Source organism: Lytechinus variegatus, chromosome 1, assembly GCF_018143015.1.
Source record: "Lytechinus variegatus isolate NC3 chromosome 1, Lvar_3.0, whole genome shotgun sequence".
Lineage (NCBI taxonomy): Eukaryota > Metazoa > Echinodermata > Echinoidea > Temnopleuroida > Toxopneustidae > Lytechinus > Lytechinus variegatus.
Window position 1 is genome coordinate 24,620,085 of NC_054740.1, and position 24,464 is coordinate 24,644,548.

Here is a 24,464-nt window from a genome sequence, read left to right on the forward strand (position 1 = left end):
ACAAATTAATATCGCATCTTTCCGAACAATCTCCTTTTTTAAAGCGGGAAATTCCAGCACAATAACTAGGACCTTGACTTCTTGCCAGCCTGCTCGCGCCTGCATCAATAAAAATACTGGTGTTGATATATATCCACGTGGCATCATCGGGACTATCCCAGGATTAGGCTAGCTACCCGGGATTCATTCATTCACTGAAAAGAGTATTTGGATTTGGATATATTATCTCAATCAGAAATGGAAGTCGATGGAGCCGCCCTCAAGACCGCTGACATAGTCGTCATCGTTATCCATTTCATTGTCGTCCTTGCTCTAGGTATCTGGGTAAGTAAACATAGCAGCAGAAAGGTCGTCGACGGTATCCTGGGTATATTTGAACTTGTAGTAGCATGTATACGTAGTTGTAGTAGTAGTAGTAGTAGTAGTGGTAGTAGTAGTAGTGTAATAGTAGTAGTGTAATAGTAGTAGTGTAGTAGTAGTAGCAGCAGCAGCAGTAGTAGTAGTAGTAGTAGTAGTAGTAGTAGTAGTAGTAGTAGTAGTAGTATAGTAGTAGTAGTAGTAGTAGTAGTAGTAGTAGTAGTAGTAGTAGTAGTAGTAGTAGTAGTAGTAGTAGTAGTAGTAGTAGTAGAGTAGTAGTAGTAGTAGTAGTAGTAGTAGTAGTAGTAGTAGTAGTAGTAGTAGTAGTAGTAGTAGTAGTATAGTAGTAGTTGTTGTTGCTATAGTAGTAGTAGTAGCAGTAGTAGAAGTAGTAGTAGTATTAGTATTAGTAGTAGTAGTAGTAGTAGTAGTAGTATAGTAGTAGTTGTTGTTGTTGCTATATATAGTAGTAGTAGTAGCAGTAGTAGTAGTAGTAGTAGTAGTAGTAGTAGTAGTAGTAGTAGTAGTAGTAGTAGTAGTAGTAGTAGTAGTAGTAGTAGTAGTAGTAGTAGTAGTAGTAGTAGTAGTAGTAGTAGTAGTAGTAGTAGTAGTATAGTAGTAGTAGTTGTATGAGAAGATGAGGAAGAAGAAAAAGAAGAATTAAATCTAATACAAAAGCCTGAAGAAGAAGGAGAAGAAGATCTCGAGGAAGAATAGCATAGTCGCCTGTGGTAAAATTATGAGAATATTAGGTATGGGATTAACCTGTTGGGAAGGAAGGAAAGGGGGTTAACAGGAGGGAAGTATAGATATACTTACCAGACAAAAGTTGGTGCCAGGCACGGTGAAAATAATAGGAAACCAAAAAGCAGGCCAAAGAAACTAGTAGACTATGTGGATGTTTGCTGAGATGTGAAGTATTCTTGATGTATATTTTAGAGCACGTTGCAGCTTGTAATGAAGGTAAGTAGCATGTTGTAGATAAACTCGAAGACCCGGGGGGGGGGGGCACTTACATTGACGAGTGGATACCATGCGCGACCAAAAAACACGTAAAAATGATGTCTTTTTCACGACAGGGCACGTTACGTACGTAACGTGAAAAGGGTATCAAAAACTCAAAAATAATGAAAAAAGGGTATCTAATTCGCTAGGAAGATTACGTGTTTAGGGTCGAATTTGCGGGGATGATAAAACAAAATTAAAATGTTTTATAAAGGATGTCCTTTTTGCCCCAACACTTCGTGTTTAGAGTCCGATTTGCGCGAGGTGTAGAAGGTGGGGTCGTACTAAACCAAATAAGGTAAAGCAGACGAGCGAAGGACCCGTAAGAATAAAACATTCCTGTACTTGTTTAGGGGTTCATTTCAGGGAATATTTGCCAAGAGTTTCGTTTTGTTTCCAATACTTGTTAAGGGGTGCATTTTCAGAATATGGAAATTACGTGTTTAGGGTGCTTTTCGAGACCCCATGGTCGCGCATGGTTTCCACTCGTGAATGGAAGTGGCCCCCCGGGCACGAAGAGCGAACGGGCGAAGCAAAGGTTGATGTGTTGTAAAACATACGTCCTCGTCTCGCTCATGTCGACTCTCCAAGTGATGATGTTATCCCTTAGCTGGCCTGACAATGCAGCCTTGCTGAGTTGTGCACCCAAGCATGGATGAATGCACAGGGCTTGGGGGTTTGGGTCTATTGTTGTGTGCACACACCCATAGTACATGTGCATGTATCCTCTATTTTCCAACCCATCCCACAGTACTATATGTATGTAGGGAGCAGTCGCGCGTGCCCCAGACTGTGGTACATTTTACCACAAGTAGTAGTAGTAGTAGTAGTAGTAGTAGTAGTAGTAGTAGTAGTAGTAGTAGTAGTAGTAGTAGTAGTATAGTAGTAGTAGTTGTATGAGAAGATGAGGGAGAAGAAAAAGAAGAATTAAATCTAATACAAAAGCTTGAAGAAGAAGAAGGAGAAGAAGATCTCGAGGAAGAATAGCATAGTCGCCTGTAGGCGTCAATGCAAAGAAGAAGAAGAGGGAGGAAACGGATTTCGAGGAGGATGGAGAGAGTAAGGACAATTTTTTTATAAAGCGGATCAAACTCAGAAGACTACAAAGTTATGGTGTATATATAGCCGCGTATTCTTTGATAAGAAACATATTTAGATAACACTCATGATAGTTTCACTCTTTAAAACCATTTCATTTGCTGACATATATGCAGCCCCATGAATAAGACCCAAAGTACTGGGACCGATGTGAAAGTCATTAGAAAGTCGGTTTTCTCTGACTTCAAAATCTAAAAGCATTTCTTTGCTTCCCGGATTAGCATACAGGACAACGCCCACTGCACACCTATACGAGCTTTCAATTGAGACCAAATACCACTCATGACTACAATTGTACAAAAGAGTTTAGCCACGAGCCGTCAAGTGTTTCTGTAGATTTATAAAAGCAGAAACCGCCAGTAGGCTTTGAATATTTTGTAGTGATTACTAGAACTAATAATTGCCTGGCCATTCACTTTATTTCCTGGGAATGGTGTGTTATGATCGAGTTACACCAACGAAACCAACAACAAACCGACCGATGGTATGAAAATAACGTAATTAAATGTCCTTGATCGGTCTCGTCTGGTCTTGCCGGCTGATCATGATCGACTTATAATTATCACAAAATCCTGTGGAATATCTGTGTTTTTTATTTGTTCATTTGTAAATTCATGCCGCACTGATTTATTATTTAAATGAATGACCGTGTTTTGATGTATGACAAGATTAATCCGACCCCATTAATCGTACTTGATGGAGATTTATTCAACATATTAATAGGCGTATCAATAATGATGAGTGTCTGGTGATTTTCTGTAATAATGTAGGAAATAATTAATGGTACTTGAAAATTATTTAGAATGCATTAAACCAAATACCCTGGATTTGGCGATCGAGCACGTCAGGTTTTGTACGAGTTTGATCTGAGAAATAACCACCTTTTATGTGTTCATCAATTCATTATTGTTTGTAATGACAGTGACGTGATCAATATGAAATTACATGATTTGATATTTATACATCGAGATCGTCACACCGAACAGTGCACTGTAAAAACTGTGGTATTAAAACTGACACCAGTTGGTGTTAATAGAGGACCACACCCTGAGGTGTTAAAACTACACCCTAGAGATTGAACATAACACCAGAGTGTAAATATAACAACCAAATTTGTTGTAATAACACCTATGGGTGTAAAACTAACACCACCAATAACACCGGTGTAAAACAATTGGTGTGGTCCTCTATGTACACCGGTTAACACCACAGTTTTTGCTGTGTGCCATTTATTCTTATTAAATTCGCCAGTTGTTGAAGGTTGTATCAATTATAAATATCCTATTTTTTTTGTTAGTGATAAAACATCAGTTCAGATAGTAGGGAGAGGCCCTTTAGGGTAAAGGGTGAATTAAGATAGACCATAGAGCTATTAACAGTTAGCTCCATGGATAGACCGATGCGTGGCATGTATTAAAAATGATAATTCAATATGTGCCAACAGGTGGTTTGGCATTCATAATAAGACCCACGCTATAGAACGACAGAGCTCTGAACATCCACATCAATATCTGCATTGGGATCGTTTCTGAACTTCATTCCAAGCTATTATGTCATTACAATGAATGATACTGATAATTGTCATTTATGTTGGATCCCCGAAAATCCGTTATGTGTGAATACATTGAAACGATCGACATACAAGTATTTTCTACATGAATAAAGTACTGTACATAAAAGAAATGTTGGAAACCTTGGATACAGAATGTTTCTACATTTCAAATGCAATAGCCCAAAAGCAAATTAAGAGAATATGTCAAATTCTATGACCTAAACCCCACCCCCCCTAGTGAATGCGAATATACCCCCTTCCCTTCTCCACACCATACCCCTCCCCCTTGAATACACAAACACCAAAAACAGACCACGCTCAAAGAAAACAAATCTTTATTCTGGAAGCTATTCTGGACATACGTGTATACACAATAATTATTACAAACTCTGTAGTACACGCACATCACACGTCACTGTCCTACGCACACCTCTAATGGAAGGCAATATTTTTCCACGTCACCGCTGAATAATAATGATTACATACAAAATATAGAGGGTTTCTAGATTTTGATACAATTGCTCTTGCATCCTATTGATGTACAATCAAACGGAACGATCTGACCATCATCATGTTCATGACCACAGAACTCACAGACCACACTACAACATGATTGTAACCCCTTCCCATCCCTCCTCCCCCACACGCACACATTATACACCTCATCAGTTATTGCCACTTGGTCTATACACCTAGTCTGCAGGCACAGACCCTGATTGAAACTTTGATCAGCAAAATGTGTCTCCATGCAAAGACTAGCACATACAAAACTTGCTGTGAGGGCCTTCAGTACACGAGGCATAGTAGGCTGCACATTCAGACCCTTATCTCGAGTGAAGTCTACACCAACTTTGCTCACTTTCTATTTGATTTAAGACTTCTCATCCCAATTGGTATAATCCTAGATCGTCTATAATCGTTTGGTCTATGATTAGATTAATAGTGACCGAGAAAAAAAGAAAATATTATTTATGATTATGTAAAAACATAACATAAAATTAGATTTCGTTCTTAAAGAGGTCAAAATTTTCCCTCGCTCGCAACTTTATCGCCCCATATACTACGTCGTGTCCCCTCAAACTCATTTACGCCACAGAATCAGAACAATGAATGAATGTACATGATATTACTGCTCAATGGCAAAAGACCTTTGGCGGGAATAAGACTCCAGAATTTGGAACCTCACCTTCGTACATATACACACTAGAACTAGTAAAACTCCAATATTCCCCAGAACACCTCCACTTAATTCGATATTCTTTGCCTCCCAATCTTCATTTTCCCTTTTTTTTGCACCGAATTTATTTTGTTTTTATTTTACAGTATGGAAGCAATAATATGACACCGGACTATATAGATTGAACGCCCATTTATATTACAATTTTTAAAATCATCTTATTTAGTAGCGAATCTGGTTGATGAAATCATGCAGGGACGAGGGAAGTGGGAGGTTCCCCGGTGAAATTATCAACCCTTTCTTTTTATTTGTCCAATGATAACAATACCTCTTTGAATTCAGAAATACATATAGCGAATGATCATATCTACCAACACGAATACGTTTTCCTTCACTAGTCTGGGACGTCGCAAGAAACTCACAACGTCTATGGGTGTAATTTTTTTTTCAAAGGGTTGAATCTTAATGGTTATTATATTCCTGGGACTCCTGAGGTCTCATAATTTTGTTGAATGTCCTTATCAAATAAGTGCTCCCAGGGTAGGTTGATAAAAGATCGAGTGGTCTTCATCCGCTCCTATATTCCTTTTGGTTACATCTCATAATTAGGGAATTTAGCACTGCGACGCACAACAGATTCAAGAACATTATATAAAACGTATTGAAAAAGACGGCTGACAGATCTTGGTCTACCGGAACCGGACCAGCAGCTTCGTCCTAAGTTTCGGAGCTAAGAAAATTGATAAAGTGTAGTTTGTCCAGAATTCGAGAAGAAAGTGCTGTTTTGTTTCACCAATTTTCGACAAAGACTTCTCGGCTGATCTTTGTCATCAAAGCTAGGCATTTGAAAATGCATTTTCTATGTTCTTGAATGCATCTTAGTGTGAAAATCCCTATCGTCTAAACACTGGTTCTTGTGCATCTAAATTTCCTTAATCTACTAACAATTTGGTCTAAGTATTGGTCCTTTTGATATTTCAATCCAATTTACGTGTTTTGTATTTTCCCCTCTCTTTTCAATATCTGAATGTAGTCAGCATGGAAGGCGAATAGGGGGACAACCACGGGATATTTCCTGGCGGGAAAGAGTATGAGCTGGTGGCTGGTAAGTTTCATAATTATGTCGATGGTGATTTTCGTAATTATATACTTATATATATAGAGAGAGAGAGAAAGAGAGTAGTATTGATAATCATTATCATCATAAAGATTATGGTGACGATGAAAATGATGATTATAACGAATACTATAATAATAGAGTCATTTGATTTTGATGAGATGCAGAATTCTAGGACTAAAGAGAATCAAAATCAATCAATATTCATAAATCGGCCTCTATTTCTCATCATGGCAACCGCTCCAAAAACAACAAATACAAAACAAACCTACAAACAACATTGTCATATCGTTTCATTCGTACGTCTTCATTTCTGACTTTTCGATGGAGATTTATGTCTCCTTTGGTATATTAGTATGTATGGAACATTTCAAATTCCAAACACACTATCTTGACTATGGCATCTATTCGAGTGAGCCTAATTTATGTGAGATATTAATCACAACACAGCACCCGGCACAGCACCCATACCAATGACGATAAACTCCATGTCTCAGTAAGATTGGAAAACAGTATCCCGTTACATTTCTAAAAATATCGCAATATAGAGGCGCATCGCTCTACGTCAATGGGTCAGCAATCACGGACATCTTCCTTTCTACTTATTTTTTCTCTCTCCGTCCCTTCTCCCCCCCCCCTCCCTCTCTCCCTCCCTCTCTCTCTCCTCTCCGTCTCTCTCCCTCTTGTCTAACTGCTCCGCTCCCCCTTGTTTGTAATCATCTTCCCCTTCTTCTAAATCTCCTTCTGTAAAAGAAACAAGCTTGAACTTTTCATGCAGCTTTTAACAAAATTTGTAATCAAGTATCTGTCTCTGTTTATAGGCCCATTCTGTCCCGGGGGGGGGGGGTTGTCAGGGTTTTAATGTATTCTGGATCGGAAAAATAAATACTATACTATCTCTGTTTTTCTCATTCTCTCTCACACACACGCCCTCACACACGTTCTCTTCCTTGTATATCATGTCAAAGTACTTGCTTGTCTGTGATTGATTGCGCAAACCCCTTGTACGTCATCCCAATCTAAATTCCTTCTCTCGTGGATGTCCTCATTTTAGAAGGGACATGAACATGAAGGAGCAGTGTAATTCACTGAGCTTTCTCCCTCTCTGACAAGGTTAACATGATTTATTAAGCAACAATATCACTTTTCCGTTTCATTGATGCAATTCGTCTTCCATTTTATTTTCATTCTCTTCATCCCCTCGGTATTTCTATAAATAGGACTCTAGCTGTCCCAAATTTAAAGATTGAGTCGCATATCTCGAAAATGACAAAATTTCTAGTCACACAAGTCATATCCCACTCAAAACTGGCCAAATGTTGCATGCTATGACACTCAACAATACAGGCATTGTAGTTGGTTATGAAATATGTGATTGGCTGGAGAAAATAAAATATATAAATGTACGCATCCCTTTGACCAGATGTTATGTTAATACATTAATATAGGTTTAAGTGACATTTGTCTTGTAAATTATTGTAAATTTATTCAGGTTGGCCTGTCTCTATACGTAAGCAACATCGGTAGCATCCATTTTATTGGACTCAGTGGAACCGCAGCAAATAACGGCATAGCTGTCATCTCATATGAGTTTTCTGTAAGTTCATATTTCCCTTTAATCTACACTTTAAATAAAGGTTTAGTAGTAAAGTAACCGATTGTGCTGTTGATTAGGTGTCCGACCCGCAAAATTAGTCAAACTGTATTAAAATTACGTTTCAAGATGATATTCAATTTGTTCGGATATTTACCACGTCATAGGTTATTTTGAAGAGTCATTTTCGAAATTGTTTTTTTTTTTATTTTTTATAACGCCTTAATAAATACGACCAAAAAAATCCACATTTCCTTAGAATGCAGGAAAGCCAACGTCTTTTTTTTATACTCCGTACACTTTTTTTAACAAAATCTACAAATGGGAAAAAATTCTTCTGTATCGGCCTACCATCTTTTGCTATTCGTAGATAATATTTCCATTGTGTGGGGAAAACAATATGAGAAGAAGATGAGTTTTATTTTTACAGAAATTTACAACAATTTTTTAAAGAGTAGCCTGCAGGTACCAGGTTTCTCGACTTAACCTAAAGTCTCTAAAGACACCTGGTAGCATTTCAATATTTGTCATCTGACAGAATGGAATGATCTACCGTCTATTCTTGATTGCGATTGGCTGGGAAGCACATTACGTCTGATTTTTAAAGCATACTTTATTGGATTAAACATCCGACCCCCCCCCCCCCCCGCCCATAGTCGTTCAAGATGATCTATATACGCATAAACACACCAATAACTTTGCCTCTGAAGTGCAGTCGACTAGATGACATGGCGAGATATTTTACTATGTCGACTTACAATATAGCATTATTACCTGAATGTCGACATGGTGAGATGTGTTATCTCGCCAAGTCGAATTATAAAAAGCAATAACATGGCGAGATGATATCTCAACATGTTGGCATAGTATTTTATAAAAGTCGACTTGGCAAGAAAACGTATCCCAACATGTCGACACAATGAGGCTACGAAGTCGACGTGGTAAAACATCTCGCCATGTCGTCAAGTCGATTGCACTTCAAAGGCTCGGTAGGCATTTTTCAGGCTCCGTAAATAACCACACAGCGGCTTGTGTAACCTTGTCAGATATAGCTCTAGGCTATATTATTATGATCGCCTAATAAGTTCTGAACGTTCCAATCCATCCATGATTTATTGTTCGAAATAGACATGAAATGAACCATGAAATACTCCGAAAATTTGCTTTGCCCAATTGATCGTGGGCCCGGCAGCCGCTGTGCACCGCCAGATCGACGAGGATCTATCCCTTTAATCGTTGAACGCCAAACAGGGTAGCAGCAACTCCAATCTTTTAACGTCTGACGTTAGTCTGACGCGGCCGAGGTTTGAACTCCCTGCTGTAAGACGGACGCTCTACCAACTGAGCCAACACACCGGTTATAAGAAGGGATTGTGAATCAATGTAGGGGCTTCATAGTACTTCGTGTATTCTAAATAAAGGTCCTACCGACCTACCAAAACCCTATACATGTCACTATATTAGGCGGTGCTGCACCATCCCGAGTTTGCTCAATCTCGAGATTTTAGCCCGATCAGCCCTCTTCGCGAATCTCGAGATTCAAGAAACCCGTCTCCACCATCGCACGAAGAGCGATTCTTGCTCGAGCGAGGCAACAAGCCCGATATTCCGAGCATGCGCACTTTCGATCTTGGAGTTTCAACGGCCCGCGCTTTTGAATAACTTCCCGCGATATGCAATCAAGTACATGTAATCTTTCGCCGAATTCGACCGTTGTTATGCAACAATCCTCTCAGCTCAGCCACGCTATAATTATAAGCGAGTGAAGTATTCTTCGTTTAATATGATGGCGGACTCCGAGGCAACGACAGAGGGGGAGAGAGAGAGGGGGGGAGGAAAGAAATGCTATTTGCTCACATTTTGCGAAGGAATAAGACGACAATTGTTATTGACTATGACCATCGTCGATAATGAGCGCCTCCCCCATCGGTCTGGTCTCTCCCAAAATCCATTCACGGGGCCGGGGGGCTTGACACCATCGTTGCTGATTGGGGAATTGATGAACGCTATGATAAAGTTGACTTTCGCATGCGTTCGGTATAATCGCTGTTTATGTTTTTACCAAGGCGGAAATGGAACGCGAATTGCATTATGGACTGAAGGTCATGAATAAATTAACCCGAGTCCAAACCCGAGTGCGTCTGCACCTACGAATTAGCGCGATAATTCGTAAATAGCGCGCTATTTTGCAAATAAACCCGAGTTGACTTGGGATTGCAATCTCGAGATTAATCCTACGAACTAGCGCGATAATTGCGTCTGCATTACAAACAATCTCGAGATTTTTCAGATCGGGATAATTTGCCGGATCAGAAATAGCGCGCTAATTTGAAAACTCGGGATGGTGCAGACGGCCCTAATTCCTTTTTTCTTTTCTTATTTTGGTCTTAAATCTTATTTCAGGGTCTTTTCTGTTTATTGTTACTGGGATACATCTTTATGCCGATCTACATAGCATGTGGGGTAAGCATTGAGTGTCTATGGATAACACGTTGAGAAACACGAAACATGAGACTAGCAGGAGGTACAAAATTCATGTTGATGATTATTCTGAGGAGTAAAATTATTATGAATATGAAGAAGAGGATGATGATGGTGGTAATGAGGAATAAGTTATCGATGATTAAAGTTTTGGATGATGATGATGAGGAGGAGGATGAGGTCGATAATGATTTTGATGAGGCCCGGGGGGCCACTTACATTGACGAGTGGATACCATGCGCGACCAAAAAAACACGTAAAAAGGATGTCCTTTTCACGATAGGGCACGTTACGTACGTAACGTGATAAGGGTGTCAAAAACACAAAAATAATGAAAAAAGGGTATCTATTTCACTAGGAAAATTACGTGTTTAGGGTCGAATTTGCGGGGATGATGAGACAAAATTAAAATGTCTTAAAAAGGATGTCCTTTTTGCCCCAACACTACGTGTTTAGAGTCCGATTTGCGCGAGGTGTAGAAGGTGGGGTCGTACTAGGAGCAGTGAACGTGAACGGCGTCGCAGTCCTCTGATCGATCGAATCAACGTCGTCGTCTGCCCTTGTTCACACAGATGCGAACATTTTAGATTTCACTCGACTGGTACGCACGTCAACGTGAAACAGCATGATAACCAGCGGGTCATGACACGCTGCCCGACCCGGAAGATCTGGCGTACCATCGCCTGGCGACCCGGTCGGGTGATGCGAAGGTGCAACTTGTGCACACTTGCCCTTTCACTCGCTTTGATTCCTTTTTACGCGAGTTAGGAAATATATCGATATATATTTTGTAGATCAGAAAGCAATTTCAAATATGGTAAACATAATGCATCGTACAACTTACATTAATTTTGTAAAAAGTCACTGAAAACTGTGTTTTAAAAGGGAAAGGTTGATCTTCATGCTGAGCTTGAACGGTTAAAATGACGTCACTCACGTGCACGTCGTCTATGATTTAGGAGAACCGCAAAATGGATGTGGCGAGGTTCTCAATTCTGATAGTGGACGTGTGTGAGGACCTGAGGCATATGGCAGGCCAAAAAATGACGTCATCTCGTACCAGTCCACTACGTGGACGTACATTTCTAAAAGTGCTTCAAGGTAAAGCCGACGACCGAACTTAAGGACCCGTAACAATAAAACATTCCTGTACTTGTTTAGGGGTTCATTTCAGGGAATATTTGCCAAGAGTATCGTTTTGTTTCCAATACTTGTTAAGGGTAGGGTTTCACACGCCAATACTTGTTAAGGGGTGCATTTTCAGAATATGGAAATTACGTGTTTAGGGTGCTTTTCGAGACCCCATGGTCGCGCATGGTATCCACTCGTGAATGGAAGTGGCCCCCCCGGGTGATGAGGAGGAAAATGTGGAGGATGATGGTGATGATGGTGGTGGTGGTGATGATGATGATGATGATGGTGATGATGATGATGATGATGATGATGATGATGATGATGATGATGATGATGATAATTATGATGATAATTATGATGATGATGGTGATGATGATGATGATGATGATGGTGATGATGATGATGATGATGATGATGATGATGATGGTGATGGTGATGATGATGATGATAATTATGATGATGATGATAATTATGATGATGGTGATGATGATGATGATGATAATTATGATGATGATAATTATGATGATGATAATTATGATGATGATGATGGTTATGATGATGATGATAATTATGATGATGATGATGATTATGATGATGGTGATGATGATTATGATGATAATTATGATGATGATGATGATGATGATAATTATGATGATGATAATTATGATGATGGTGATGATGATGATAATTATGATGATGGTGATGATGATGATGATGATGATGATTATGATGATGATGATGATGATAATTATGATTATGATGATGATGATGATGGTAATGATGATGATGATAATTATGATGATGGTGATGATGATGATGATGATGGTGATGATGATGATGATTATGATAATTATGATGATGATGATGATGATGGTGATGGTGATGATGATGATGGTGATGATGATGATGATAATTATGATGATGATGATAATTATGATGATGGTGGTGATGGTGATGATGATGATGATGATAATTATGATGATGATAATTATGATGATGATGATGGTTATGATGATGATGATAATTATGATGATGATGATAATTATGATGATGGTGGTGATGGTGATGATGATGATGATGATAATTATGATGATGGTGGTGATGGTGATGATGATGATGATGATAATTATGATGATGATAATTATGATGATGATGATGGTTATGATGATGATGATGATGATGATGATGATTATGATGATGGTGATGATGATTATGATGATAATTATGATGATGATGATGATGATTATGATGATGATGATGATTATGATAATTATGATGATAATTATGATGATGGTGATGATGGTGATGATAATTATGATGATGATGATGATGATGATGGCAATGATGATGATGATAATTCTGATGATGGTGGTGATGATGATGATGATGATGATGGTAATGATGATGATGATGATAATTATGATGATGGTGATGATGATGATGATGAAGATGATTATGATGATGATTATGATGATGATAATTATGATTATGATGATGATGATGATGATGATGATGATGATGGTGATGATGATGATGATTATGATAATTATGATGATGATGATGATGATGGTGATGGTGATGATGATGATGGTGATGATGATTATGATGATAATTATAATGATGATGATGATGATTATGATAATGATGTCTGGCCATTAGGATGAAGATAATAGTGCTAAAAATAAGGATTGTATGACGTTGATCATTACCGTCTCATATATAATTTGCCTTCTTGAACAATGGAAATTCTAAAGCATGATGATTCAAATTTCAGGATAATCGGTAGCATAGACTGCTTAATGTGCAACAAAAATAGCCTTTCATTTCCCTTTTTGGCACATTGATGTGCAAGATTAAAATATGAAAATTTGACATGCCAATTAAGGCAAAGTAATTACTGTACTAGCTTTTATTGACATTTTTTCTATATAGAAGACAAATTAGGTACTTTTTACAACTTTTTTTTTATAGCAAACTTGATTATTAAGTTTGACATGACGTATCGCTCCCTTGCAGGTCATCACTGTTCCTGAATATCTTCAGCTTCGATTCGGTGGCTCTCGATTGAGAATATGTTTATCAGTCGTATCGATCGTCTTCACAATTGTTACAACTCTCGCGGTAAGTCACACTCTTTTGAGATATAAAGGGATTTTGTACAGTTTTTAATTGGCAGTAAAATAAGTTATTGAAATCAGTTTATGTGATTGAATGATAGCGTGTTAGTAATTGAAAATCGATGGTATTCGTTTCATAAAACAGTCCACAGTTAAATTCATATTGAGTGAAGGAGCACATATAACTTTAATTGTTCAGTCGCGAGAGTCAAACTTCAAATATTCCTGACGATGATGTTCTATATTATTCATCACGTTTATGAAATCGTCTGCTCGTGCAAAATCTCACTTAGAAGTCAGTATACCAAAACACTAAATGAAATTAATTAAAAGAAATAGTGAGTGGATGACGTCATAGTCTCCTCATTTACATACCAGCCAGGATGTGCATATAACTGTTTTGTGAAATAGCGAAACTTTAAAGTGTCATAACTTTCTTATTTTACATCCGATTTTTATGAACTTTTCAGTGTTACGCTTGTTTGATTTTTCTCTTTTTATTTAACTCAATTTTATGTTTGGGTGGACTTTTCCTTTAAGGACATCGTCCAGATATATTGAATAGATTATAAGCTCTCTACATATTTCATTTCAGTCTGAGATGTATGCTGGTATTGTGATCATACAGCAAGTACTTGGTTGGAATCTGTACTTATCTCTCATTCTCTTACTTGCGATGACCGTTGCTTATACCATGGCTGGTGGTCTTACTGCAGTCATCTATACTGATGCTTTACAATCATTTATCATGATCATTGGAGGCTTCATTCTTTTCTTTATCGGTGAGTTTCAACTCAAACTAAATTTAGCATGTTGATATTTATCAGGTTTCAGCTAGAAATATTCATGCAATTCGACTGAACAATGTTAAGCTCAAAATTATTGTTTGAAGTTAACAAATTCAGCTCTCACTTATTACTTCTATATCCCAACTGAATATCGTACGAATTGTAGACATACCTCCAGCATGTCCGTCGCTCAATGTTGGATAATGTATAAAGTCTGATGAACACGGTTTCCTTCCCATGTCTGTCATGTAACACAACGAATTCAAAGTGCTTCTTTTGGGTTTCTTTCTTGTAAACTTATAGGTAAAACTGTTTAAGTGGTTTAGGGTGCCAGAAAGTCTACCTCGGGATCTATCGAGAACTTCCATAAAGTCACAATTTTTGGAATGACATATCCTGGTAATACCTGTAGATTTGTTATTTTACGACAAGTATCGCTAAAAATAATTTGTAGGTCGACTGCTTCGTTCTCTTACAGAAACAGGATAGATTCACGACGGCGTATCCAGGCGCTTGCAAACGAAGGAGCCGACCTGACGTCTTAATTTCTAAAAAAAAATTTTTTAATAATATATAAGAAATATATATTACTAAATGGTAGAAAGAGAAGGAAAGGGGAGGAAGGGGTAAATTCTGGTCTCTATACTATTTCAAATTCAAGAAAATTAAAAATTACTCTTCGTGAATGTCTCATTCTTTTAATACCTTTTCCTCGCGTTTTATTCTCACATTTTAGCTATGGTGGAAATAGGTGGATTTGGGGGTCTTTATCAAGCTTACATGCATGCCATTCCAAATTCTACCCTTGAAGAAATGGCTCTTAACCCTCACAATGCTAGCAGCTGTGGTATACCAACAGAGAATGCATGGCATATCTTCCGAGCTGCTGATGCGGGCGATTACCCGTGGCCTGGCGTGATTGGGATCTTCTTACTTTCGGCTCAATATTTTTGTACTAATCAAGTAGGTATCTTTTTTTATGTTCATGGTATAATATTTTCCACAACCTGAGATATGTATGAAAATAATGTGGATGGCCGTATATTTTTAGAGGTCGTAGTATCAACTGGAAATAAAAGATAGCGAAGGAAAAGTTGTGCAAATGCATTTTCGGGGGAGGGGGCCGGATAAGAGATTGTTTTTGTGTGTTTTTTCATGAAACTGAGATGTTGACTAGAGCATAGTGGAGTGGGATTTTTTTTATCATCTGGAAAGGATAAAAATGAACGAAAAGACAAGTGAATTGTGAAATTGATTGTAAATGTTAAATCGTTCCAAGCGTTTAATCCAGCCAGAGAAGACGTAATAATCGAAAGAGAAAAGGAGTATATATGGGTTAATGTGCGTGAGAGTGTTGTGAGGTGTGCGTGTGGCGGGATGTATGTATTGATATCAAGATAAGAACTTATTATAGATAAAAACATATTACTTTCTGGACTGGAGTCTACATGGGAAGGACGTTGGTGTTGTGAGTGTCACAACAAAAAGCTTATGTTTGTGGGTGTGAGTGAGGGTGTGTGATGAGTGTCGCTGTAGGATAGGTGTAGTGTAGATACTGTTTTGATGTAGATAAAGCATGCAAGTGTATTTTTTCGGTCAAGTATCAGGGGCCTGTTGCATAAAACTTTTTACCTGAGAAAACTCTGGTAAAAACTGAAAACTAAGGTTAGTCTGATTTCTGCCATTGACTTTAACACGGGGCAAAAACTCAGGTAAAAACAACCTGAGTTTTCTCAGGTAAAAAGTTTTATGCAACGGGCCCCAGGTGTGTGTGGTTTCGTATGTGAGGTAAATCCATATGAGCGTGTGTGCGGAGATGTGCGTGAGTGTGTATATGGTGGGTGGTACGTGCGGTGCGGTACGATCCCTCGCACAAAGCGCGCTTCATTTTCATGACTCCCATTACACCAAGTAAAAGTGTGTGGGTGAGCTATGGTGACCGTGGGGTGCTATAATTAAATGCGGACGCTTTGTCAAGTTTTGCTGTTCGCTATAGCTCTTAAAAGTTAGATAGAAAATCATCAAAATAAAAAAGTGAAGCATTGAATTCTTCATAATTAGTACTGATATCGACTGAGAAACCTCAGTGTTTCATAAAGCTGATCGCATTTAAGAGCGACTCCAAGAACGCAGATCCTTTCATAGGCACTAAATAATCACCAATGAGCATGGTGAATATCATTTACCCCAGGAAAGGATCACCAGTCGTTCTAAAAGTCGCTCTTAACTTACGAACATCTTTATGAAACGACCCCCGGTTCTTTCATGATTCTGATTGTTCTCCTTTCTTCCGACTTTCAGTTTCTTGTACAGCGATCAATGTCTACCAAGAATTTTACTCAAACCAAAGCTGGTACCGTGTTTGCGAGCTACCTCAAAGTCTTACCTCTTCTTCTCATGATCTATCCGGGCATGGTCAGCCGAGCATTGTGGCCTGGTATGTATATTATACTTATATTCATTGTTTGCTCAATCCTTCATGGCAAAAATATTTTCAAGAAATTGAGCATCATATTTTCAGTAGTATTATATTCACCATGGCGCCATTTTCATTGTAATCATGATCATTATGATAATCATAATTAGTATATATCGGTATGTATGAGAGATCAGATGAATTATAAAAAAATCACTTGGAATATGTAAACATACCTCATTTTTAGTTGAAAATTATACGATTTGTCTTCTTTATATGTATTTTTTATTTGAGTGAAATTCTCTTACATTGCAATAAATTTCTAAAGAAAAAGTAAACAAATGGATACAAAAATAATAGATTTATTGTGACAGAAATCAGGAGAGGGACATTACCTGTGAGAGATATGGCTTGAAATTATGAGACATTGCAGGACAGGTAGTATTCAACCCTTGTAATTTTGGTGAAGACAAAACAAGACAACTGCAGTCTTTAATGAGTCAAGCCTTAACTTTTAATTTCAACACACATAACAAATATTACTTACACAATAATTCTATCAATTTATTGATTATAAAGTTAAGAGATGTTCAAAAAGTCCATTTAGAATAGATTTTCGATTTCTTTTATGTTATATTTTTAGATGAAGTCGCATGCATTGACCCTGACTCTTGTATAGAAGTTTGTGGAAATCCAAATGGATGTACAGACATTGCTTATCCACGACTGGTATTAAGGCTCATGCCTACAGGTAATTGATTTATATAAATTCCACAAATACAATTGGACTAGTATACATATGCAGATATCATTTTTTTAAGTACGCATCGTAGAACCAAAAATTGCAAGGATAGCAATGAATCTATTAATAATAGAATTGAATTTACTTACTGTAAATCATTCATGGATTGGTACTCTCATATTGTAAAGATCATTATTGCTGATAATGAGTCTATGATCTCTTGCAATTATAGTTACATCGGATGAAACATTATCAATGTGGTTTAATATTTTAGTTGCAATATAAATGTTACTTCAGTTACTTTTCTATTTTGATATTTGTTTGAAATACACACTTTTTCATATTACATTTTGACAAGTTTTGTATCAGTGGATGCAGTAGGAAACAAAAAAAAATATTCAGATTTTGTCAATTAATTTGGTTCTAATAAGGATTGAAAGAATATTTTAAAAAACATAAAAGAAATTCTATGTTTTGACTCATGTCAGCCAGCTATACAGCCTATACTGAACGAGTGCATTCCTCTGATATAAGCATTTAAAGATTGACGATCACAAGAAAGATGCTTTGTATTATTTCTGAATTTCATATCAATTTTCATTTGATTAGTTTTTATACTGCAATACATTACATATAAGATTTATAATCAATTTTCGAAACCTAATTGAGAAATCAATTCAAGATACACATAATAGGTAAAACGGTACTCATTAAAAAAAACAATAGTATTAATACTGGATGCATTTGCTTGACAAAATGGAACAGTTTCTAGACCCCCGCGCACTTATGGACCCTGTGTTTATGAAACCACTGACCCGCAATTAGGATACTATATTTTTACATTTACCTTTCTTTGCTTGTCAGGATTAAAAGGGTTAATGTTTGGGGCTATGCTTGCTGCCTTGATGAGTACTCTGACGTCAGTGTTCAATAGTTTAAGTACTCTCTTCACAATGGATATATGGACCAAGATTAGACCTGTTGCCAAGGAGACAGAACTCTTAATCGTTGGACGGTAATATTCTGATAATGCTGTTCATTTGAAATAACATTTTTTTTTCATCATTAATTTATTAAAATGTCTAAAACTGATATACATTACTTTCTCCATAAAAGACATGTAGAGAGAATTTGCACTCAGATTGAATCTGGAGAAAATGTGGAGATTTCTGAATTATAATTATGCCTCTATCTTATAGCTTGTAGAATCAGTTTGTGTGCATTCATCCGGTAGGGAACAAATGCATTACATTCACTTGAATTTTGAAATGATAATGTGTATATCAGTGTCACGCTGATGTTTATCCTTATGAAGTCATTATATTATTTTATGTGTGGCACGTATCAGTTGTTCTTTACTGGATGTTTTCGAGCTATATTATACCAAGTACACATATTCTTTGTTAGAGGTTTATTTTTGTTTTATTATTATCATTAGCATTATTATAATTATTAGTATTGTTGTTGTTGTTATTATTACCATCATCATATTTTTATTATTATTATCATTACTATTATTATTATCATTACTATTATTATTTTTATTACTATTATTATTATTTTTATTATCATTGTTATTATTATTAGTATATTGTTATTATCATTATAATTATTATTATTATCATTATTATTATTATTATTATTATGTTAACAAGATCATATTTGTGGTTATCAGAGCCATATTATGGCCCCCTCTTATTCACCCTTTGAAAATTGTTCAGCTTTTTTTAATGCTTCCTTTGATTTGGATAGCTTTAAAATTGTATTGTTTTTTTTTTCTTTTAAAACAATTATCTGTGTAGTGCCTGTACAGGTGTGATGGCCATCATAGCTATCTTGTGGCTTCCTCTAATTCAAGCCTCAGGGACCGGACAGCTCTTCGTCTACATCCAAGCTATGGCGTCATATTTAACCCCTCCCATCTTTGCAGTCTTTGTAGGGGGCATGTTTTGGGAACGAGTTACTGAAAAGGTGCAAGAGATTGCAAAGGGATTTCTCTTCCCTGTTTTTAAATTCTTACCTGCAGGGGCCGCGGAAGAGGGGGGGGGGGCTTCAGCCCCCCCCCCCACTTTTTTCAAAAATCGTGTACAAAAATGTAAAATGACCATAGGATTGTGATTTTTTGCATGGTCAGCCCCCCCCCCCACCACTTTGAAAACCGTTCCGCGGCCCCTGTATATTCTATTAATTGTTAATTCTATTATGTCAACTCTTTTTTATTCCACTCATCAATTATAATCATTTAGATTTCAACTAGCAGTTGTTATGGTTAGTTAATATATATATTACTAATCATATTCTCCAACTTGTATCATAAATATGTTTCCTCTTAATCTTGACAATGAAAGGGTGCATTATTTAGTCTGCCAAAGGGTGTAGTGATTGGTTGTGTTATTAATTATCAAATTCTCATTTTGGGGTTATATTATTTTAATGTTGACAGCCGGGGTGCATTTTCTGGTCTGCTAGCGGGCTGGTTATTATATGAATTAGCATTTTCTCCATATTGATATCATATTCTACAATTTGTCTGGGGTATGGGGGTGAATCCTGACATTGACAGGGCCTTCTTTGGTCTGCTCGTGGAAGTAATGGTTGGTTATATATCAATTATCATTTTCTCATAATATCTCTTTAAATTAATTGTTGACAGGGGGCATTCTTTGGTCGGCTTGCGCCGGGGAATAGTGGTTGGTTATGATATTAATTATCGTATTCTCATATTCTCAATTTTTTCTATATTTATAATCATTGTTGACAGGGCGCGTTTTTTGGTCTGCTAGCGGGAGTAGTGGTTGGTGTCATCCGTATGATCCTGGACTACACCTTCACTGCGCCAGGATGTGGTCAGACAGACAACAGACCAAGCATCGTCTCTAACTTCCACTACCTTTACTTTGCCACTGTCCTCTTCACCATCACACTCATCGTCATTGTCATCATTAGTTTCTTTACTGAACCAATCCGAAGTGAAAAGGTATGTCTTAAAAAGAATTGAATTGTCAAAATAACCGATCCGGGGCCTGCCCCTTCCTAGCCTGCATGCAGGAAACTGTGACATTTGTGACAATCGAAAAGGGTGTAAAATGAATTTGACCCCCCCACCAGTCAAGGAGGGAGATTATTTGAGTGATGGGCTTTTTCCTTTTTTGTGATTGTAGTGATGACCTTTTCCTGTATATATATATGTTTGTTTTTTTGCTAGAGTTTTATAAAGAAAAATTTGGTCCTTAATTTATAGTGCTCCCTCCCCTAATCCTGAATCTGCTTCTCGTTAGTGAAAACAAATTTACTAGGATATGTCTGGTCAGATAACTTCTGAAAATGAAAACAGACTGAGAATGTATAGGCTTGATTAAACAATTGGATATTGAAACAATATAAAGAATGAGTCACACGCATATAGGCCTACCTAGTGTAATAATGCAAATAATAGACCTAATATTTAAATATCAGTATTCAAGCCTTTGTTATCTCCTGTTTTTTCTGAAGCAATTCTAAGCAAAAAGACATTTTCTTAAAGAATATTGATAAACATTTATAGGGTCAAATAAACAATGGTGAATAATGAATAATAAAAAGTGAGATATATAGGTGTACATATAATTCCAAGACTGTATAAAGTATAACCATATTCCATTTTCCACATTTTGTTTTTTTTAACATACCCGGTATGGTAAAAATAAAAAATAAAATGCTTTGTAAAAAACAGTTAAATATTCTATCCTCCTAATTAGATACTCTTCATTATCACTTATCCCCACACTTATCAAAGTATTACTTGTATTATTTTTGCTGCTCCCTACAGCTGGTACGTTTAACATGGTGGACAAGGCACAGCAAATTACCCAGACAACCAATGGATGACTCCTATAAGCCTGTAGACACACCAGCAAGTCGTGATCAACTAGATCTTGAAGATGGTAATCATGCTTCTTTCTTTTTTCTTTTTTTTTTATAAAAGTAATTTTGAAAAATAGTTAAAACTTCTAAATTTATGTTTTTAATCATTAAAATGATGATTGATTATTGGAATGATCAATGATTATTTGTATAAATTTGTTGTATCTATTATTGCTATATACTACCAAATATGTTATAACACACTATAACAGTGAATAATCTTTCCACATGATTTGTCAAAAATCAAGGATAAAAACCTAATTATTCTATTAACTGCCGGAGAAAAAGAAATCAATACTGCACTTTTTTCCAAAGTTAATCACAATTGCAAGATCTAAATTGAGTTTTCCCATCAACCATCGGAGAAAGGGAACTTAATACTGAATGCTTTTTTAAAAAGTCAATCACAATCACCAGATATAAATCTAATACTCATATTCTCCACTGGAGAGGAAAATTTTGATGTACTTTAAAGGACGAGTCCACCCCAACGAAAACTTGATTTGAATAAAAAGAGAAAAATTCAACAAGCACAACACTGAAAATTTCATCAAAATCAGATGTAAAATAAGAAGGTTATGGCATTTAAAAGTTTCGCTAATTTTCAACAAAAAAAATATATGAACGAGCCATTTACATCCAAATGAGAGAGTTGATGACATCACTCACTCACTATTTCTTTTGTATTTTATTATATGAAATATGAAATACTTTTATTTTCTCATCATTGTCATGTGAAATGAAGTTTCATTCCTACCTGAACACTTGGAATTCCATTACTTTAACATTTTGTGTTCCAGGCAAGGAGGTCCTAATCGTCAAATTCGTAAAAATTGAAATATTGTAAAATTCAAACAATTAAAAACAAAAGTAGTGAGTGAGTGACATCATCGACTCTCTCATTTGGATGTAACTGGCTCGTTCATATAACTATTTTGTTGAAAATAAGCAAAACTTTGATACGTCATAACTTTCTTATTTTACATCCGATTTTGATGAAATTTTCAGCATTGTGCTTGTCTGATTTTTCTCTATTGATTCAAATCAACATTTTTCTGAGGTGGACTTGACCTTTAAAGCTATTTTGAATTGAAGTGCATTGCACTGTGTTATATCTTGTATGACAGTGTGTTACACTATGTGTTATCTTCAACATAATCCCAATCATCTACTTGTGTGCTTAAAGGACAAGTCTAGTCCAACAAAAAGTTGATTTGAATAAAAAGAGAAAAATCAAACAAACACAACACTGAAAATTTTATAAAACTCGGATGGAAAATAAGAAAGTTATGACATTTTCAATTTTTGCTTAATTTCACAAAATAGTTATATGCACATCCTGGTCAGTATGCAAATGAGGGAACTGATGACATCACTCATTCACTATTTTGTATTTTATTATATGAAATATGAAATATTCTAATCTTTCCTCAATGTCCTGTGAAACAAAGTTTTATTTTGCCCTGAACATGTTGAATTACCACAGTTTAACATTTTATGGTTCAGTCAAGTTGGTCCTTATTATCAAATCTGTTAAAATGAACAATTGTATAAATTAAACAATAAAAAAAATAGAAATAGTGAAGGAAATCATCAATTCTCTCATTTGCATGTAACTAATTTGTGCATATAACTATTTTGTAGAAAATAAGAGAAACTTTAAAATGTCATAACTTTCTTAGATTTCATCTGATTTTGATGAAATTTTCATCATTATGCTTCTCTGATTTTTCTCTATTGATTCAAATCAACATTTTTCTGAGATGGAATTGACCTTTAAAAAGAGAGAGATCCAATTTCAAATTATAGAGCCATTGCTTCAATTTCCTTCAAGACTAGTCTGTTTCAAATGAATAACTCAACTTTTTGAAATTTGCACATTCATGGAATTAACAAGCCATCATTTCCTTGTTATGGTCCAGTGGATAAGTCTTCTGACTTTGATACAGAGGGTCGTGGGTTTGAATCCCAGCCATGGCGTAATTTCCTTCAGCAAGAAAGTTATCCACATTGTGCTGCACTCGACCCAGGTGAGGTGAATGGGTACCCGGCAGGATTAATTCCTCGAACGCAAGAGTGCTGAAAGGCAGCTTGAGCTAAAGCCGGGGTAATAATAATAACGCGCCTCGGAATAGAATATTTCTAGATAGATGGCGCTATACAAATGCCTATTATTATTATCATTATTACATATCTTTTTAAATACAGTGAAAGTGAATGATCCTTCATGTGCACGTCGAGCCTGTGGTATCCTATGTGGGATTACCTTAGGCAAGGCAGCTGATCAACCCAGTGAGGAAGAGATCAAACGAATGACATCACTCGAGGAGACCCCCTTCTGGTATCGTGTCATGCTTGCTAATCTCATCATCGCTATAGGATTCGGAATATTTCTCTTTGGGTTCTTCGGTTGACGACTTATTTTGTTTCTTAAAGGTACATGTATTGTTTAACTTTGTGAGCAGCCGATTTAAAAAATTCTCAAACCAAGATGAAACATGTGTACAAGTGCATGTATTAGAACTAATAAACCCTGAAAACAACCATTATTGAGAATGAAAAGCTCAAACTACAAGGCAAACACCGATTTTGTAAATAGGCGTCTAATAGACACCTAAATAGTACACATAAGTGTATGGGATGAAATTAAGATGGTGTTTCCGGTCACTTTATATTTCAATTTTTGAAGCACTAAATAATCATTTTCGAACGCACTTTTTTCTGGGCTTCATTTTTGGAACATATCGCAGACACAGGTGACAAGTGTGACCTTCTAGCTCAGATTTTTTTAAAGTCACCAATGTTAACCAATCACTTTAACCTGTAAACAATCCATGATGCACAATACAAAGTATTTTATGGACAATCAAGAGTGGCAGGGTATTAGATATTACAAGTGTTATTTGAAATCATTTTTATATCATCTAATGTAAGGTGAATTCTCCCCAATTGTCGCTCCAGTAGTCTTTGTGTAACGTGGCAG

General features: G+C 36.5%; 1 protein-coding gene across 1 annotated transcript; it reads left to right on the forward strand.

Annotated features, from left to right (window-relative positions):
- Positions 1-23,909, forward strand: LOC121409821 (sodium/glucose cotransporter 4-like). The gene is made up of 14 exons (XM_041601670.1): positions 1-324; positions 6,223-6,294; positions 7,799-7,903; positions 10,304-10,363; positions 13,532-13,636; positions 14,228-14,414; positions 15,157-15,383; positions 16,722-16,857; positions 17,480-17,587; positions 18,443-18,593; positions 19,381-19,549; positions 20,340-20,555; positions 21,387-21,501; positions 23,690-23,909. Exons 1-14 carry the CDS (start codon positions 238-240, stop codon positions 23,893-23,895), a joined length of 1,944 nt encoding a protein of 647 aa, XP_041457604.1. The 5' UTR covers positions 1-237; the 3' UTR covers positions 23,896-23,909.
- The last annotated feature ends 555 nt before the right edge of the window (positions 23,910-24,464 follow it).

What these genes read in the sequence shown, in the direction of transcription:
- LOC121409821 (XM_041601670.1), top strand. Translation starts at nt 238, where the DNA reads ATGGAAGTCGATGGAGCCGCCCTCAAGACCGCTGACATAGTCGTCATC. An exon ending in AGAGTATGAGCTGGTGGCTG is followed by an intron (nt 6,295 to 7,798) that starts GTAAGTTTCATA and finishes AAATTTATTCAG; the next exon opens with GTTGGCCTGTCTCTATACGT. An exon ending in TCAACTAGATCTTGAAGATG is followed by an intron (nt 21,502 to 23,689) that starts GTAATCATGCTT and finishes TTTTAAATACAG; the next exon opens with TGAAAGTGAATGATCCTTCA.